Here is a 15598-nt window from a genome sequence, read left to right as displayed (position 1 = left end):
TTTCATAAGTAGATGTAAGCATAAGGAAATGCTGGATTTCATGTTTACTTGACACAGAAAGAGAGAGAGATGGGGGGGCAGGGTGGATATAGATACAGGTAAGTATTTTTTTCTCATTATGCATACATCTAAGGTTCTTTACCTCCTAAAATCCAACTGATGTTATTACTGATGTTACTTCCAGTGGTACATAAAAGGCAGACTTCAGGTGGTGAGTGTAGAAACTAATCCAAGCATACAAAGTTATGTGCCATTGCTGGCTGCCATTCCACCAAGTGCCACTTGTGAGCCCTGTTCCAATTCCTGCAGGATACTCTAAACTTCTCCCATGTGTGCCAGAGAGATAACACCCAATATTAACATTTAATGTTGATCCTTGAGTTTTATGAGATTAGCCACCTAACTGATTTAAATAGAGGTGATGTGTGGTTTGCAAGCATCAAACTCTTATGGGCAACTTTGACTCTTCCCCACTCTGTGTTCCTCTCCTTCATGTAGAACTTGTACAAGTCAGACCTGGAATGGCTGAAGGGTATTGGATGGTTGCCAGAGGGTTCTGTGGAAGTGATGAGAGTGAAGAATGCCCAGAATCTCTTGAATGAAAGGCTGTATCGTATAAAGCCTGAGGCCCTCAAATTCACCAGCATTGTTGACACCCCGGAAGTAATCCAGGCAAAGATCAATGCTGTACAGATCAGTGAGGTAAGTCCAGGTGGATGATGTTTTCAGACAAATGGAAGAAATCTGAATCCAGAAGAATTTTAAACGTGAACTTTAGACTCTTCGTGTCAGCGTCAGGATCTGAAACACGTTTGCATGTATCCAGATGGATCTTTGTGTAGTCAGTCTCTTAGCAGCCTCTGGATTTCATTTGCTTTGATAAGTGTTTGGTCAATGCACATGTGGTGGGCATCTTCATGTTCTACACACCCTGATACACACTTTGATCACATTTGGAGATCCAGACCATAATATAGGCCCACCACTTAGTACTATAATCACAAAATTGCCACTTCTTTATTGCTTGAAATAGGTTGAGAAGTCTAGGGACAACTTCAATGTTAGACATTATGGTAGTTATTTGGACGAAAAACAGCTAGGTCCTGCTTAGCAATGGGAATTATCAGAGCTATCTGCAATGTGGACTTACCCATCTGATAATTAGATGTGAGTAAATGGAAAAGAATAATTTTACTACCATATTTCTGACTCATTTTAAATTATGTTGTATCACACATAAATGTGTTCTCATTGAAGTCACTATTGGCACCTTTTAAATAAAAGTGCAAAGGAGGCAAGGTGCAGTGGCTTATGCTACGTATAATCTATGTTTATATCGGAGAACATCCAAAAAGAACTTTTCATTTTACTTATTATTTAATATAAAATTAGATTTACCCATTAATCTTACTTAAAAATTTTAATTTACTTATGTTAGTTTTAATTTATTATCAAATTCACTTATAATTTTATTCATCATCCATTTATTCAAGTATATGTTTCATGACTTTATAATTTTATTTATGTGGTAATTGACTTATTTACTAATTGACCATTCCATCCTTTTTCATTTTTCGCAGCCATTGTATCGCGATGCCTGGGAGAAAGAGAAGGCTAATGTGAACGTGCCAGCTGACACTCCCCTGATGCTGCAATCCAAAATCAATGCTCTGCAGATCAGCAATGTAAGACAGCACACATCATTTGCTTTTCAGAGTGCTCTCTGCCTAACCAAACCTTTTATTATACACCTCAAAGAGAGTTTGGCAAAAGGCATTTTCTTCCCATTCCTTTTATTTCTAGTCTTTAAGTTAATGATAAGTAGCTGTGTGGGTCTGCGTGTGTCTGTATAATGTACATCTCAATGTTTGTTGGAAGGAAAAATTGAATGGTTTCTCCAAAAACACAACATAAAACTTATAGATACACGTAGAGTAATACCTAGTTCTCAGGTTTTAGTGGGCCATCCATCATTGCTTTTTCCTTGTAAAAGCCAAGCAATATGTTTTTTTCTGATTTTTACATGATTTATTATCTCCTAAGTTTCCTTCTTCAAAAAATAATTATTGGGAGAGAGCTTTACTAAATGTCATTAAAAATCTACTGGAATTCAAGCTCAATATGAAACCAGACTGTTTCATAAATCTTAAGGAGACATTAATGTTCAGTGTAACTGTAAATATCTATTTTTAAATACATCAGTAATGCTGACTCAGTAGCTCCCTCTTCAGACTGACTGTGGCATTGCACTCTCTGTTTGCAGAAACGCTATCAGCAAGCTTGGGAAGATGTCAAGATGACTGGTTATGACCTGCGAGCAGATGCCATTGGGATCCAGCATGCCAAGGCTTCCAGGGATATTGCCAGTGACGTAAGAGCTCCTCCTTCCCAACCGGAACAAACACTAACTAGTAGAAATAGAGGGAGTTTAACTTAATGCCCTTTGAATTATATTTAAATGGAATTGGGCCATTGTTATTAGTATATTTGTAAATCCTAAATTAAAGAATAGGACCTACAATTTGAGAATCCTTTTGCATCTATGTCTGGTTCTGCAACTCTTGCGTTTAAGCACAGATTTTGATTTCTTTTCAATATCTTCACAGTATCACTTAATTTACAAGTACTTAAAGAGATTTAATTTCATAGTATAAAGAATTCTGTTGTTACTCAAAGTGTGGCATGTATACTACCGGTGGTTCCTATAATAATTTTATGTAGTACATGCACAAGTATTTTTTTAAAATAGTTATATGGTTGTTTTAATGTGTGCTAGAAATATACTGTTTTTTTCAAGATAGATAGGGTTATACATTTTTAAATAAAATTTTAAAATAAGTTTATAATTAAAAATTATTTCAGGCCAGGCACGGTGGCTCATGCCTGTAATCCCAGCACTTTGGGAGGCCAAGGGAGGTGTATCACTTGAGGTCAGGAGTTCGAGACCAGCCTGGCCAACACGGTGAAACCCTGTCTCTACTAAAAATACAAAAATTAGCCAGGTGTGGTGGCGGATGCCTGTAATCTCAGCTACTGGGGAGGCTGAGGCAGGAGAATTGCTTGAGCCTGGGAGGTGGAGATTGGAAGTGAGCCGAGATCACGCCACTGCACTCCAGCCTGGGGAACCGAGGGAGACTCCGTCTTAAAACAGACAAACGAAAAACGAAACAAAAAAAATATTTCAACAAAGAATTAGTTTGATTTAAAGTAATAAGAAGTACAATTGGTACTTGTGTGTGACAAAACATCTGAAGGTGACCAGGCTATATTGGGAGATAATCCAGCAACACAGTTCTTGCCTAAGAGATGCTCTCAATGTTTTCATGCATGTAGACACAGAAGACAAACCAATGTATCAAAACTTATGGCTTGAATTTAAATAAAAACAGTATTCCCCGACCCCCCCAAAAAAGGTAAACTAAGGGAGATGTAGTTTGAGTAGGCTCTCTAGAAAAAGTGGGTTTGGAAAAATTACTCTTCTATTTTCTGTTCACATCTACCAGTATCTGTACAAAACTGCTTATGAGAAACAGAAAGGCCATTACATTGGCTGTCGCAGTGCCAAGGAAGACCCTAAACTGGTTTGGGCAGCAAATGTGTTGAAGATGCAGAATGACAGGCTGTACAAAAAGGCCTACAACGACCACAAAGCCAAGATCTCCATCCCTGTGGACATGGTGTCCATCAGCGCTGCCAAAGAAGGTCAGGCACTGGCAAGTGATGTGGACTATCGCCATTACCTGCACCACTGGTCTTGCTTTCCCGACCAGAATGATGTGATCCAAGCCAGGAAAGCCTACAACCTACAGAGCGACGTAAGTGTGTCCCCCAGGAAACAAGTCCCCCATTGCTTTGCCTGATGGCCCCTTCCAATGCTCTGAAAACACAACTCTCTGTACGTAGGCACTCCACTTTATTATTATTTTATCAGAATTATTAATTGCCTACCTACAGCCAGGTTTCTTCAGAAAGTTATCATTGTTAAAGGTGCTACCAGAATTTTCCTATAGATTTGTTAATGTGTACAGTGTTTCCAGTTTCTTTCTTTTTTTTTTTTTTTTTTTTTTGAGACGGAGAGTCTTGCTCTGTCACCCAGGCTGGAGTGCAGTGGTGCAATCTCAGCCCACTGCAACCTCCGCCTCCCAGGTTCAAGCGATGTTCCTGCATCAGCCTCCCAAGTAGCTGGGATTACAGGCATGTGCACCACACCTGGCTAATTTTTGTATTTTTATTAGAGGCAGGTTTTCGCCATCTTGGCCAGGCTGGTCTTGAACTCCTGGCCTCAGGTGATCCACTTGTCTCAGCCTCCCAAAGTTCTGGGATTATAGATGTGAGCCACCGCGCCCAGCCTTGCAGTTCATTTCTTTGTTCCTTCCTTCCTTCCTTAGTCTGGCTCTGTGGCCCAGGCTGGAGTCTCAGCTCACTGCAACCTCTGCCTCCCGGGTTCAAGCGATTCTTCTGCCTCAGCCTCCCAAGTAGCTGGGATTACAAGCACATGCCACCACAGTCGGCTGATTTTTTTATTTTTTAGTAGAGGCAGGGTTTCATCATGTTGGCCAGGCTGGTCTCAAACTCCTGACCTCAGGTGATCCACCTGCCTCGGCCTCCCAAAGTACTGGGGCAGTTTCTTAAACAGAAGAATGTCCATGGTCCTTCAGCTATGAATCAAAGAAGGGCAGGACCATTTTCCACAAACTTAATTTGAAAAGTTAGCAGCACACTCCAGACTACTTGTTTCCTTTAACTTGATGTTCTTCACAATGTGGTCTTTCATTAACTCACCTAAGGCATTTTTAGATTTACTCGTATATTCTGCCCTTCAGACTTTTAGAAATGATGGATTCCAGAAGGTTATTTATTTCCTGTATAGAATGGATAACTTAAAAATTATCTGATCTTGGTTCCCTTAAGCTTCCAGAGATACCTTTTTGTAATGAATGAGTTCATTACAGGAAAGCATGCTCATTACTTAAAATGCATTGCCAAGTGGTAGATTTAAGACAGTTTCTGGAGACCAAAACTGTGGAACTAGTGATCGAATTCTTAATCATCCTTTCAAAAATACTTATTAAACACACCATGTGCCAGGCATTGTGCTAAGCACTAAAGATACCATGGTGAATAAAGAAGAAGAAAGAACATGACATAGGCTGGGCGCGGTGGCTCACACCTGTAATCCCAGCACTTTTCAGACAAATACATTTTCAGACAAATAAAAATCATCTGAATGTTTTTAAAATAATTGCTGCTATTATGCTAGATCCAAAACACTAAACAGCATTTCCTTGGGTCAATTATCACAGGATTAAAATGGAATCCAATTCAGCAAAATTTTCCTTTAAAAATTTTCAACTATAAAATTTTTTGAAGTATCACTTATATCATGGAATTCAGCTTTATTACTATACATATTATTATTCATGGCTAGTATAAATAATTATGTTTTTACAAATGACTTCTGTGATCAATATTAAAAACCCTGAATCATGTGAGATCTCAGGTCTTACTTTTTTAGAAGTACAATCTCCTGCACCTATCCCTTCAACCCATGTGCTTTATTTTTCAGCTAAAGATTTGTATGTCTAACACTTGAAATGTTTTTTCCTTTTTTTTTTTCTTTTTTTTTGAAATGGAGTTTCACTCTTGTTGCCCAGGCTGGAGTGCAATCTCCAATTGCACTCCATCCCTTAAAAAAATTTTTTTAAATGTTAGCACTCACGACTTTAACTTATGATCACAAAAGGGATTTCCAGTGTCACAATGATATACTTTCATGTTTTATTTTTGCTTTGCCGTTGCATGTACTCAGAGTTTCAGTGCTGAAAGCCTGCACCTTGCTTTTCATACAATCTTTCCCGATTTTTTCATTAAATGTTGACATTTACCTTTTTTTTTTTTTTTTTTTTTTTTTGTGAGACGGAGGTTTGCTCTTGTTGCCCAGGCTGGAGTGCAATGGCACAGTCTCGGCTCACTGCAAGCTCTGCCTCCCGGGTTCAAGCGATTCTCCCGCCTCAGCCTCCCAAGTAGCTGGGATTACAGGCATGCGCCACCATGCCCGGCTAATTTTTGTATTTTTAGTAGAGATGGGGTTTCACCATGTTGGTCAGAAATGGTATTTTTGTCTGACATCTTCTTTATAGAGTGTGTATAAGGCAGACCTGGAGTGGCTGCGTGGCATCGGCTGGATGCCAGAAGGCTCAGTGGAAATGAACAGAGTGAAGGTTGCTCAAGACCTCGTGAATGAAAGACTCTATAGGACACGTCCAGAAGCTTTGTCATTCACCAGCATTGTCGACACTCCAGAAGTTGTCTTGGCAAAAGCCAATTCTCTGCAAATAAGTGAGGTAAGAACCATCCTACTATCTTTTCCAAAGATACCACCCAAACTGAGCCCGTAGACTGGACTTCTTCAAAGAATTTTGGTGAGAGGAGCAACTCTAAAAATGTCTTCACTAGTGCAGATACACTGAAAATAGAACTCTGACAAACACCAACATGCCTTTCTTCTACCACACATACACACTTTGAAGCACTGCAATGAAAATGTCACTCCCTGGCAACTCAGGAACACAAATATTTGTTGACCTCATATTAAATACAGAAGAGAGAGACTTTAAGAAATTGGCTCCTGAGATCATGCAGGCTGGCAAGTCCAAAGTCTGCAGGGTAGGCCAGCCGGCTAGAGACTGAGGGATGTGTTGCAATTCAAACCCAAAGGCCATCTGCTGGCAGAATTCCTTTTTACTGGGGAGGTTTGTCTTTTCTATCAAGGTCTTCAACTAATTAGATAAGGCTCACTCACATCATGAAGGGTAGTCTCCTTTACTTGGAATCTACTGATTTAAATGTTAACTTCATTTTAACAATACTTTCACAGAAACACCTAAAATAATGTTTGACTAAATATCTGGGTACCATGCCCCAGCCAAGCTGACACATAAAGTTAGCCATTATAAACGTATGTAAAAACATTTTTCCAGATTGAGTAGTTAGCTAAGGCTTACATTAGTTAACTATTAGCCAAACATTAGCTAAGGCTTAATGTTTCAGATATTGATGCCCTATTTCCCTTCTCTCCACAGAAACTGTATCAAGAAGCCTGGAATAAAGATAAAAGCAACATCACCATTCCTTCTGATACTCCGGAGATGCTGCAGGCCCACATCAATGCCTTGCAAATCAGCAATGTAAGTGGCACGAACATGAAGTGTAAAAGCCTTTATGGGCAATATCTATCTGCTCATGGAGAGTGTTATAGCGACAAATTACCTACCTTGCAATGTTTGTGGCTTTTGGTGCTAGACATTTTCTCTTTAGCTACCAGTCCCAATGCGATATGAATGGAGTTTCTCTCTTTTAAATGTGTGCTTGGATACATCGGTGGGTGCTAGACTGCAGGATATGGGACACCTGAATCCTTTTGGTGTCCTCCTTCACTCTTAACAGTCTCTGTTATCATCTTAGGTTTTTCTTATTGATCCAGGACTTTTTCATTTGACATTTCAAGGCCATAAGAAAGACAAAAGACCATTTTTAATTACATCCAAATGACGGGCTATGTATGATATCTATGTCACAACCCTTTAGCAGAAACTTCTGAAAAGTCAAAGGACAAAATTAGGGGGAGAAAAATCTTATCAGATCTTACCTGATATCTTGATAAAGATTCTCTGGCTTCCCCATTGATCCTTAGGTTCCATGTACTTGTAGTGGGATATTTTCAAATGCATACCATATTGTGATGGATGCGAATATTCAAACATTAATAGAGTTTGATGATTAGCTTTAAAATTTTAACCAGAAGTATCCTGTACACCACAAAGGAAATATCCAACAACCAAAAGAACCCAGAAATGAATGCTTTTTTCTTATATTGACTACATTACCATATTCTTTATGATTTATATTATGACAAATTTGAGTAAATTTGTTTATTTTTCCATTCTTGTAAACAAACCTTTATTTTCCCTCTATAGAAACTCTACCAAAAAGACTGGAATGACGCCAAGCAGAAAGGCTATGACATAAGGGCAGATGCCATTGAAATCAAGCACGCCAAGGCCTCCAGAGAAATTGCCAGTGAGGTACGCTTCCTTCTCTTTTCTTGTGGTTTTTCTTTTCTACAAAACGAGCAGGGAGACTATTTTTCAAGAATTTTGTGTTTTTAAAAAATCTGTGCATAGAATTACATCTCATCCTCTGCTAGAAGCTTTCTGTATTTGAAAATATTAAAATGGAATGGAAAACATTAAAGTTAGCATAGATGAGGTATATGTGTAAATTTACTTTGATGCTGTTACAAAGTAGAAACAAAACATCATGAAGAGTCTGTATTAAATTCCTGGGAAAATTCAGGACCCAATACAATGTCATTTTATCCCTAAAATATTTCTGACATTCTCCACAAATATAAATCACAGATGACAGTTTCATATAAGAGTTAAGACTAAAATCACATTTATATGCAAGATTTTATACTGGAGGCTTATGTAGAATACTCTTAGTAATCTTTGGAAGTTCATTTAATTCTAATTTTAAAACTTACTAGTGGTCAAAATAATTATGCTACCTGACGGGCATGGTGGCTCACCCCTGTAATCCCAGCACTTTGGGAGGCTGAGTTGGGTGGATCACCTGAGGTCAGGAGTTGGAGACCAGCCTGGCCAACGTGGTGAAACCTCGTCTCTACTAAAAATACAAACAAACAAAAAATTAGCTGGGCATGGTGGCAGGAGCCTGTAATCCCAGCTACTCAGGAGTCTGAGGCAGGAGAATCACTTGAACCTGGGAGGCGGAGGTATGCAGTAAGCCGAGATCATGCCATTGCGTTCCAGCCTGGGCAACAAGACTGAAACTGCATTTCGAAAAAAATAAAAATAAAAATAGAATAGTTATGCTACCAAATTCACCCTGACCCCAGCTCCAACTCTTTAAGCCACCTTGTTCCCTTTCTCTGCATTCTTCTCTGATTTTTATCATGTAGCCAGTTGTTTCCTCCTTCTTATTCTTCATTTTTGCCTCTAATAACCATAGCTAGTCCACGTTATCTGCTTTATTCCCAGTTTTCTCTCTCTTTGTTCAAACTTGCCTATGTTGTCCAAACATAGGAAAGAAACAGAAACCACCTTACACTAGTCCTGAGACACTCATCAGATGGAAACTCTTGTCCACAGAACTTTTGTTGTTATCTTCTGATTCAAGCCACAACCTTGCTTTCCATCCTTGAAACATGCATCTTTCTTATCTGTTTCCAAAACCACACACATATGACCTCTCCCTACTTGAGGTTCCTTCAGTACTCTTAGGAGATCATTTGGCCTAATGTTGCACTTGTCAGGGAACCTTGGTGATGGAGATGATCACCTGTGCCTTGTTTTCCCCATCTGGAATATATGTTAATAATAGTATCTACCTCATAGAGACATTGTGAGGATGAACTGTGATCATAATTGCCACCAGTCAATGATTTTTTACCAAAAAACATGGTAGTTTCATGTGGATCTACCCAACACATTAGAAGTAGTCATAATAGTGTCCGGCATAGAGTAATTACTTAGTAAATGTTAGCTATTGTTTTTATTACTCGTGTTCACCATACCATCTCCCTCCTGATTTACTCATGTCCTCTCTGAAATGACCCAAAATCGTATTATCTAACTTCTTTAAAGTGAACTGAAATATATAATGACTGCCAATGTTGAGCCAATTTATGCCAAGGCTAAGAAAACATTCTGAAACCATTTAAAGAAAACCCCTCTTAATTATTTTCATATGTCTCTTTTATCTGATTTCTTACTACTTTAGTACAAATACAAAGAAGGTTACCGTAAGCAACTGGGCCACCATGTGGGTTTCCGCACCCTGCAAGATGACCCCAAGTCGGTATGGGCTATACATGCTGCCAAGATCCAGAGTGACAGAGAATATAAGAAAGCTTATGAGAAGTCTAAAGGAATTCACAACACACCATTGGACATGATGTCAATTGTTCAAGCCAAGAAATGCCAGGTCCTGGTTAGCGACATTGATTATCGCAATTATCTGCACCAGTGGACGTGTCTGCCAGATCAGAACGATGTGATCCAGGCCAAGAAAGCCTACGACCTGCAGAGCGATGTGCGTATATTATCATCAGACCCCGGGGAGATGTGTATTTGTGTGTTTAAATCCAGTGCATTCCCCAGAGGCATAATTTAAATGGTAATCTTAATAGAACCTAACATATTCTGTACAATTCATGGTAGCAGAGTTTTCCCCAGACATTTTCTATCTTATAGAGGACTCCTTCTTATGGTAGCAAGACCTTATTTACCAAGATGAAAATCAGTCTCTTATTCTATGTAATTAGGTAGAAAATTTCAGTTGCAGCTGCTCTGAGCCATTACCATTGCATAATCATATACATATTTCATAAGTAGATATAAGCATAAGGAAATGTTGGATTTCATGTTTACTTGACACAGAAAGAGAGAGAGATGGGGGGCAGGGTGGATATAGATACAGGTAAGTATTTTTTTCTCATTATGCATACATCTAAGGTTCTTTACCTCCTAAAATCCAACTGATGTTATTACTGATGTTACTTCCAATGGTACATAAAAGGCAGACTTCAGGTGGTGAGTGTAGAAACTAATCCAAGCATACAAAGTTATGTGCCATTGCTGGCTGCCATTCCACCAAGTGCCACTTGTGAGCCCTGTTCCAATTCCTGCAGGATACTCTAAACTTCTCCCATGTGTGCCAGAGAGATAACACCCAATATTAACATTTAATGTTGATCCTTGAGTTTTATGAGATTAGCCACCTAACTGATTTAAATAGAGGTGATGTGTGGTTTGCAAGCATCAAACTCTTATGGGCAACTTTGACTCTTCCCCACTCTGTGTTCCTCTCCTTCATGTAGAACTTGTACAAGTCAGACCTGGAATGGCTGAAGGGTATTGGATGGTTGCCAGAGGGTTCTGTGGAAGTGATGAGAGTGAAGAATGCCCAGAATCTCTTGAATGAAAGGCTGTATCGTATAAAGCCTGAGGCCCTCAAATTCACCAGCATTGTTGACACCCCGGAAGTAATCCAGGCAAAGATCAATGCTGTACAGATCAGTGAGGTAAGTCCAGGTGGATGATGTTTTCAGACAAATGGAAGAAATCTGAATCCAGAAGAATTTTAAACGTGAACTTTAGACTCTTCATGTCAGCGTCAGGATCTGAAACACGTTTGCGTGTATCCAGATGGATCTTTGTGTAGTCAGTCTCTTAGCAGCCTCTGGATTTCATTTGCTTTGATAAGTGTTTGGTCAATGCACATGTGGTGGGCATCTTCATGTTCTACACACCCTGATACACACTTTGATCACATTTGGAGATCCAGACCATAATATAGGCCCACCACTTAGTACTATAATCACAAAATTGCCACTTCTTTATTGCTTGAAATAGGTTGAGAAGTCTAGGGACAACTTCAATGTTAGACATTATGGTAGTTATTTGGACGAAAAACAGCTAGGTCCTGCTTAGCAATGGGAATTATCAGAGCTATCTGCAATGTGGACTTACCCATCTGATAATTAGATGTGAGTAAATGGAAAAGAATAATTTTACTACCATATTTCTGACTCATTTTAAATTATGTTGTATCACACATAAATGTGTTCTCATTGAAGTCACTATTGGCACCTCTTAAATAAAAGTGCAAATGAGGCAAGGTGCAGTGGCTTATGCCACGTATAATCTACGTTTATATCGGAGAACATCCAAAAAGAACTTTTCATTTTACTTATTATTTAATATAAAATTAGATTTACCTATTAATCTTACTTAAAAATTTTAATTTACTTATGTTAGTTTTAATTTATTATCAAATTCACTTATAATTTTATTCATCATCCATTTATTCAAGTATGTTTTATGATTTTATAATTTTATTTATGTGGTAATTGACTTATTTACTAATTGACCATTCCATCCTTTTTCATTTTTCCCAGCCATTGTATCGCGATGCCTGGGAGAAAGAGAAGGCTAATGTGAACGTGCCAGCTGACACTCCCCTGATGCTGCAATCCAAAATCAATGCTCTGCAGATCAGCAATGTAAGACAGCACACATCATTTGCTTTTCAGAGTGCTCTCTGCCTAACCAAACCTTTTATTATACACCCCAAAGAGAGTTTGGCAAAAGGCATTTTCTTCCCATTCCTTTTATTTCTAGTCTTTAAGTTAATGATAAGTAGCTGTGTGGGTCTGCGTGTGTCTGTATAATGTACATCTCAATATTTGTTGGAAGGAAAAATTGAATGGTTTCTCCAAAAACACAACATAAAACTTATAGATACACGTAGAGTAATACCTAGTTCTCAGGTTTTAGTGGGCCATCCATCATTGCTTTTTCCTTGTAAAAGCCAAGCAATATGTTTTTTTCTGATTTTTACATGATTTATTATCTCCTAAGTTTCCTTCTTCAAAAAATAATTATTGGGAGAGAGCTTTACTAAATGTCATTAAAAATCTACTGGAATTCAAGCTCAATATGAAACCAGACTGTTTCATAAATCTTAAGGAGACATTAATGTTCAGTGTAACTGTAAATATCTATTTTTAAATACATCAGTAATGCTGACTCAGTAGCTCCCTCTTCAGACTGAATGTGGCATTGCACTCTCTGTTTGCAGAAACGCTATCAGCAAGCTTGGGAAGATGTCAAGATGACTGGTTATGACCTGCGAGCAGATGCCATTGGGATCCAGCATGCCAAGGCTTCCAGGGATATTGCCAGTGACGTAAGAGCTCCTCCTTCCCAACCGGAACAAACACTAACTAGTAGAAATAGAGGGAGTTTAACTTAATGCCCTTTGAATTATATTTAAATGGAATTGGGTCATTGTTATTAGTATATTTGTAAATCCTAAATTAAAGAATAGGACCTACAATTTGAGGATCCTTTTGCATCTATGTCTGGTTCTGCAACTCTTGCGTTTAAGCACAGATTTTGATTTCTTTTCAATATCTTCACAGTATCACTTAATTTACAAGTACTTAAAGAGATTTAATTTCATAGTATAAAGAATTCTGTTGTTACTCAAAGTGTGGCATGTATACTACCGGTGGTTCCTATAATAATTTTATGTAGTACATGCACAAGTATTTTTTTAAAATAGTTATATGGTTGTTTTAATGTGTGCTAGAAATATACTGTTTTTTTTCCACGTAGATAGGGTTATACATTTTTAAATAAAATTTTAAAATAAGTTTATAATTAAAAATTATTTCAGGCAAGGCATAGTGGCTCATGCCTGTAATCCCAGCATTTTGGGAGGCCAAGGGAGGTGTATCACTTGAGGTCAGGAGTTCGAGACCAGCCTGGCCAACACGGTGAAACCCTGTCTCTACTAAAAATACAAAAATTACCTGGGCATGGTGGCGGATGCCTGTAATCCCAGCTACTGGGGAGGCAGAGGCAGGAGAATCACTTGAACCCAGGAGGTGGAGATTGCAAGTGAGCCGAGATCGCGCTACTGCACTCCAGCCTGGGGAGCAGAGCGAGACTCTGTCTCAAAAAAAAAAAAGAAAAGAAAAGAAAAGAAAAGTAAAATCAAAAAAATTTCAACAAAGAATTAATTTGATTTAAAGTAGTAAGAAGTACAACTGGTACTTGTGTGTGACAAAACATCTGAAGGTGGCCAGGCTATATTGGGAGATAATCCAGCAACACAGTTCTTGCCTAAGAGATGCTCTCAATGTTTTCATGCATGTAGACACAGAAGACAAACCAATGTATCAAAACTTATGGCTTGAATTTAAATAAAAACAGTATTCCCCGACCCCCCCAAAAAAGGTAACCTAAGGGAGATGGAGTTAGTTTGAGTAGGCTCTCTAGAAAAAGTGGGTTTGGAAAAATTACTCTTCTATTTTCTGTTCACATCTACCAGTATCTGTACAAAACTGCTTATGAGAAACAGAAAGGCCATTACATTGGCTGTCGCAGTGCCAAGGAAGACCCTAAACTGGTTTGGGCAGCAAATGTGTTGAAGATGCAGAATGACAGGCTGTACAAAAAGGCCTACAACGACCACAAAGCCAAGATCTCCATCCCTGTGGACATGGTGTCCATCAGCACTGCCAAAGAAGGTCAGGCACTGGCAAGTGATGTGGACTATCGCCATTACCTGCACCACTGGTCTTGCTTTCCCGACCAGAATGATGTGATCCAAGCCAGGAAAGCCTACAACCTACAGAGCGACGTAAGTGTGTCCCCCAGGAAACAAGTCCCCCATTGCTTTGCCTGATGGCCCCTTCCAATGCTCTGAAAACACAACTCTCTGTACGTAGGCACTCCACTTTATTATTATTTTATCAGAATTATTAATTGCCTACCTACAGCCAGGTTTCTTCAGAAAGTTATCATTGTTAAAGGTGCTACCAGAATTTTCCTATAGATTTGTTAATGTGTACAGTGTTTCCAGTTTCTTACTTTTTTTTTTTTTTTTGAGATGGAGTCTTGCTCTAGCACCCAGGCTGGAGTGCAGTGGTGCAATCTCAGCCCACTGCAACCTCCGCCTCTCAGGTTCAAGCGATGTTCCTGCATCAGCCTCCCAAGTAGCTGGGATTACAGGCATGTGCACCACGCCTGGCTAATTTTTGTATTTTTATTAGAGACAGGTTTTCGCCATCTTTGCCAGGCTGGTTTTGAACTCCTGACCTCAGGTGATCCACCCGTCTCAGCCTTCCAAAGTTCTGGGATTACAGAAGTGAGCCACCATGCCCAGCCTTGCCTGCCCTTCCTTCCTTCCTTCCTTCCTTCATTCCTTCCTTCGTTCCTTCCTTCTCTCCTACCTTCTCTCCTTCCTTTCTTCCTTCCCTCCTTCCTTCCTTCCTTCCCTCCTTCTCTCCTTCCTTCCTTCCTTCCTTCCCTCTCTCCTTCCTTCCTTCCTTCCCTCCTTCCCTTCTTCTCTCTTTCCCTCCTTCCCTCCTTCCCTCGCCCTGTGGCCCAGACTGGAGTGCAGTGGTGTGATCTCAGCTCACTGCAACCTCTGCCTCCTGGGTTCAAGCGATTCTTCTGCCTCAGCCTCCCAAGTAGCTGGGATTACAAGCACATGCCACCACAGTCGGCTGATTTTTTTATTTTTTAGTAGAGGCAGGGTTTCATCATGTTGGCCAGGCTGGTCTCAAACCCTTGACCTCAGGTGATCCACCTGCCTCGGCCTCCCAAAGTGCTGGGGCAGTTTCTTAAACAGAAGAATGTCCATGGTCCTTCAGCTATGAACCAAAGAAGGGCAGGACCATCTTCCTCAAACTTAATTTGAAAAGTTAGCAGCACACTCCAGACCACTTGTTTCCTTTAACTTGATGTTCTTCACAATGTGGTCTTTCATTAACTCACCTAAGGCATTTTTAGATTTACTCGTATTTTCCGCCCTTCAAACTTTTGGAAATGATGGATTCCAGAAGGTTATTTATTTCCTGTATAGAATGGATAACTTAAAAATTATCTGACCTTGGTTCCCTTAAGCTTCCAGAGATACTTTTTTATAATGAATGAGTTCATTACAGGAAAGCATGCTCATCACTTAAAATGCATTGCCAAGTGGTAGATTTAAGACAGTT

The 15598-nt window shown here is 39.4% G+C and overlaps 1 protein-coding gene across 21 annotated transcripts in view; it reads left to right on the top strand.

Annotated features, from left to right (window-relative positions):
• The window catches only part of NEB (nebulin), a 244262-nt gene that overhangs the window by 135629 nt on the left and 93035 nt on the right, over positions 1-15598 (top strand). For all 21 annotated transcript variants that reach the window (XM_054679823.2, XM_054679822.2, XM_063791165.1 and 18 more), the window contains 12 exons: positions 499-702; positions 1581-1685; positions 2264-2371; positions 3504-3815; positions 6141-6344; positions 7083-7187; positions 7977-8084; positions 9805-10116; positions 10904-11107; positions 11984-12088; positions 12667-12774; positions 13924-14235. In XM_054679823.2, coding sequence (XP_054535798.1) covers positions 499-702; positions 1581-1685; positions 2264-2371; positions 3504-3815; positions 6141-6344; positions 7083-7187; positions 7977-8084; positions 9805-10116; positions 10904-11107; positions 11984-12088; positions 12667-12774; positions 13924-14235 — 2187 coding nt within the window. The remainder of the gene's footprint in view (positions 1-498; positions 703-1580; positions 1686-2263; positions 2372-3503; positions 3816-6140; positions 6345-7082; positions 7188-7976; positions 8085-9804; positions 10117-10903; positions 11108-11983; positions 12089-12666; positions 12775-13923; positions 14236-15598) is intronic.

The sequence above is a fragment of the Pan troglodytes genome, chromosome 13, assembly GCF_028858775.2.
Source record: "Pan troglodytes isolate AG18354 chromosome 13, NHGRI_mPanTro3-v2.0_pri, whole genome shotgun sequence".
Classification (NCBI taxonomy): domain Eukaryota; kingdom Metazoa; phylum Chordata; class Mammalia; order Primates; family Hominidae; genus Pan; species Pan troglodytes.
This window is presented reverse-complemented; position numbering and strand designations above follow the sequence as displayed.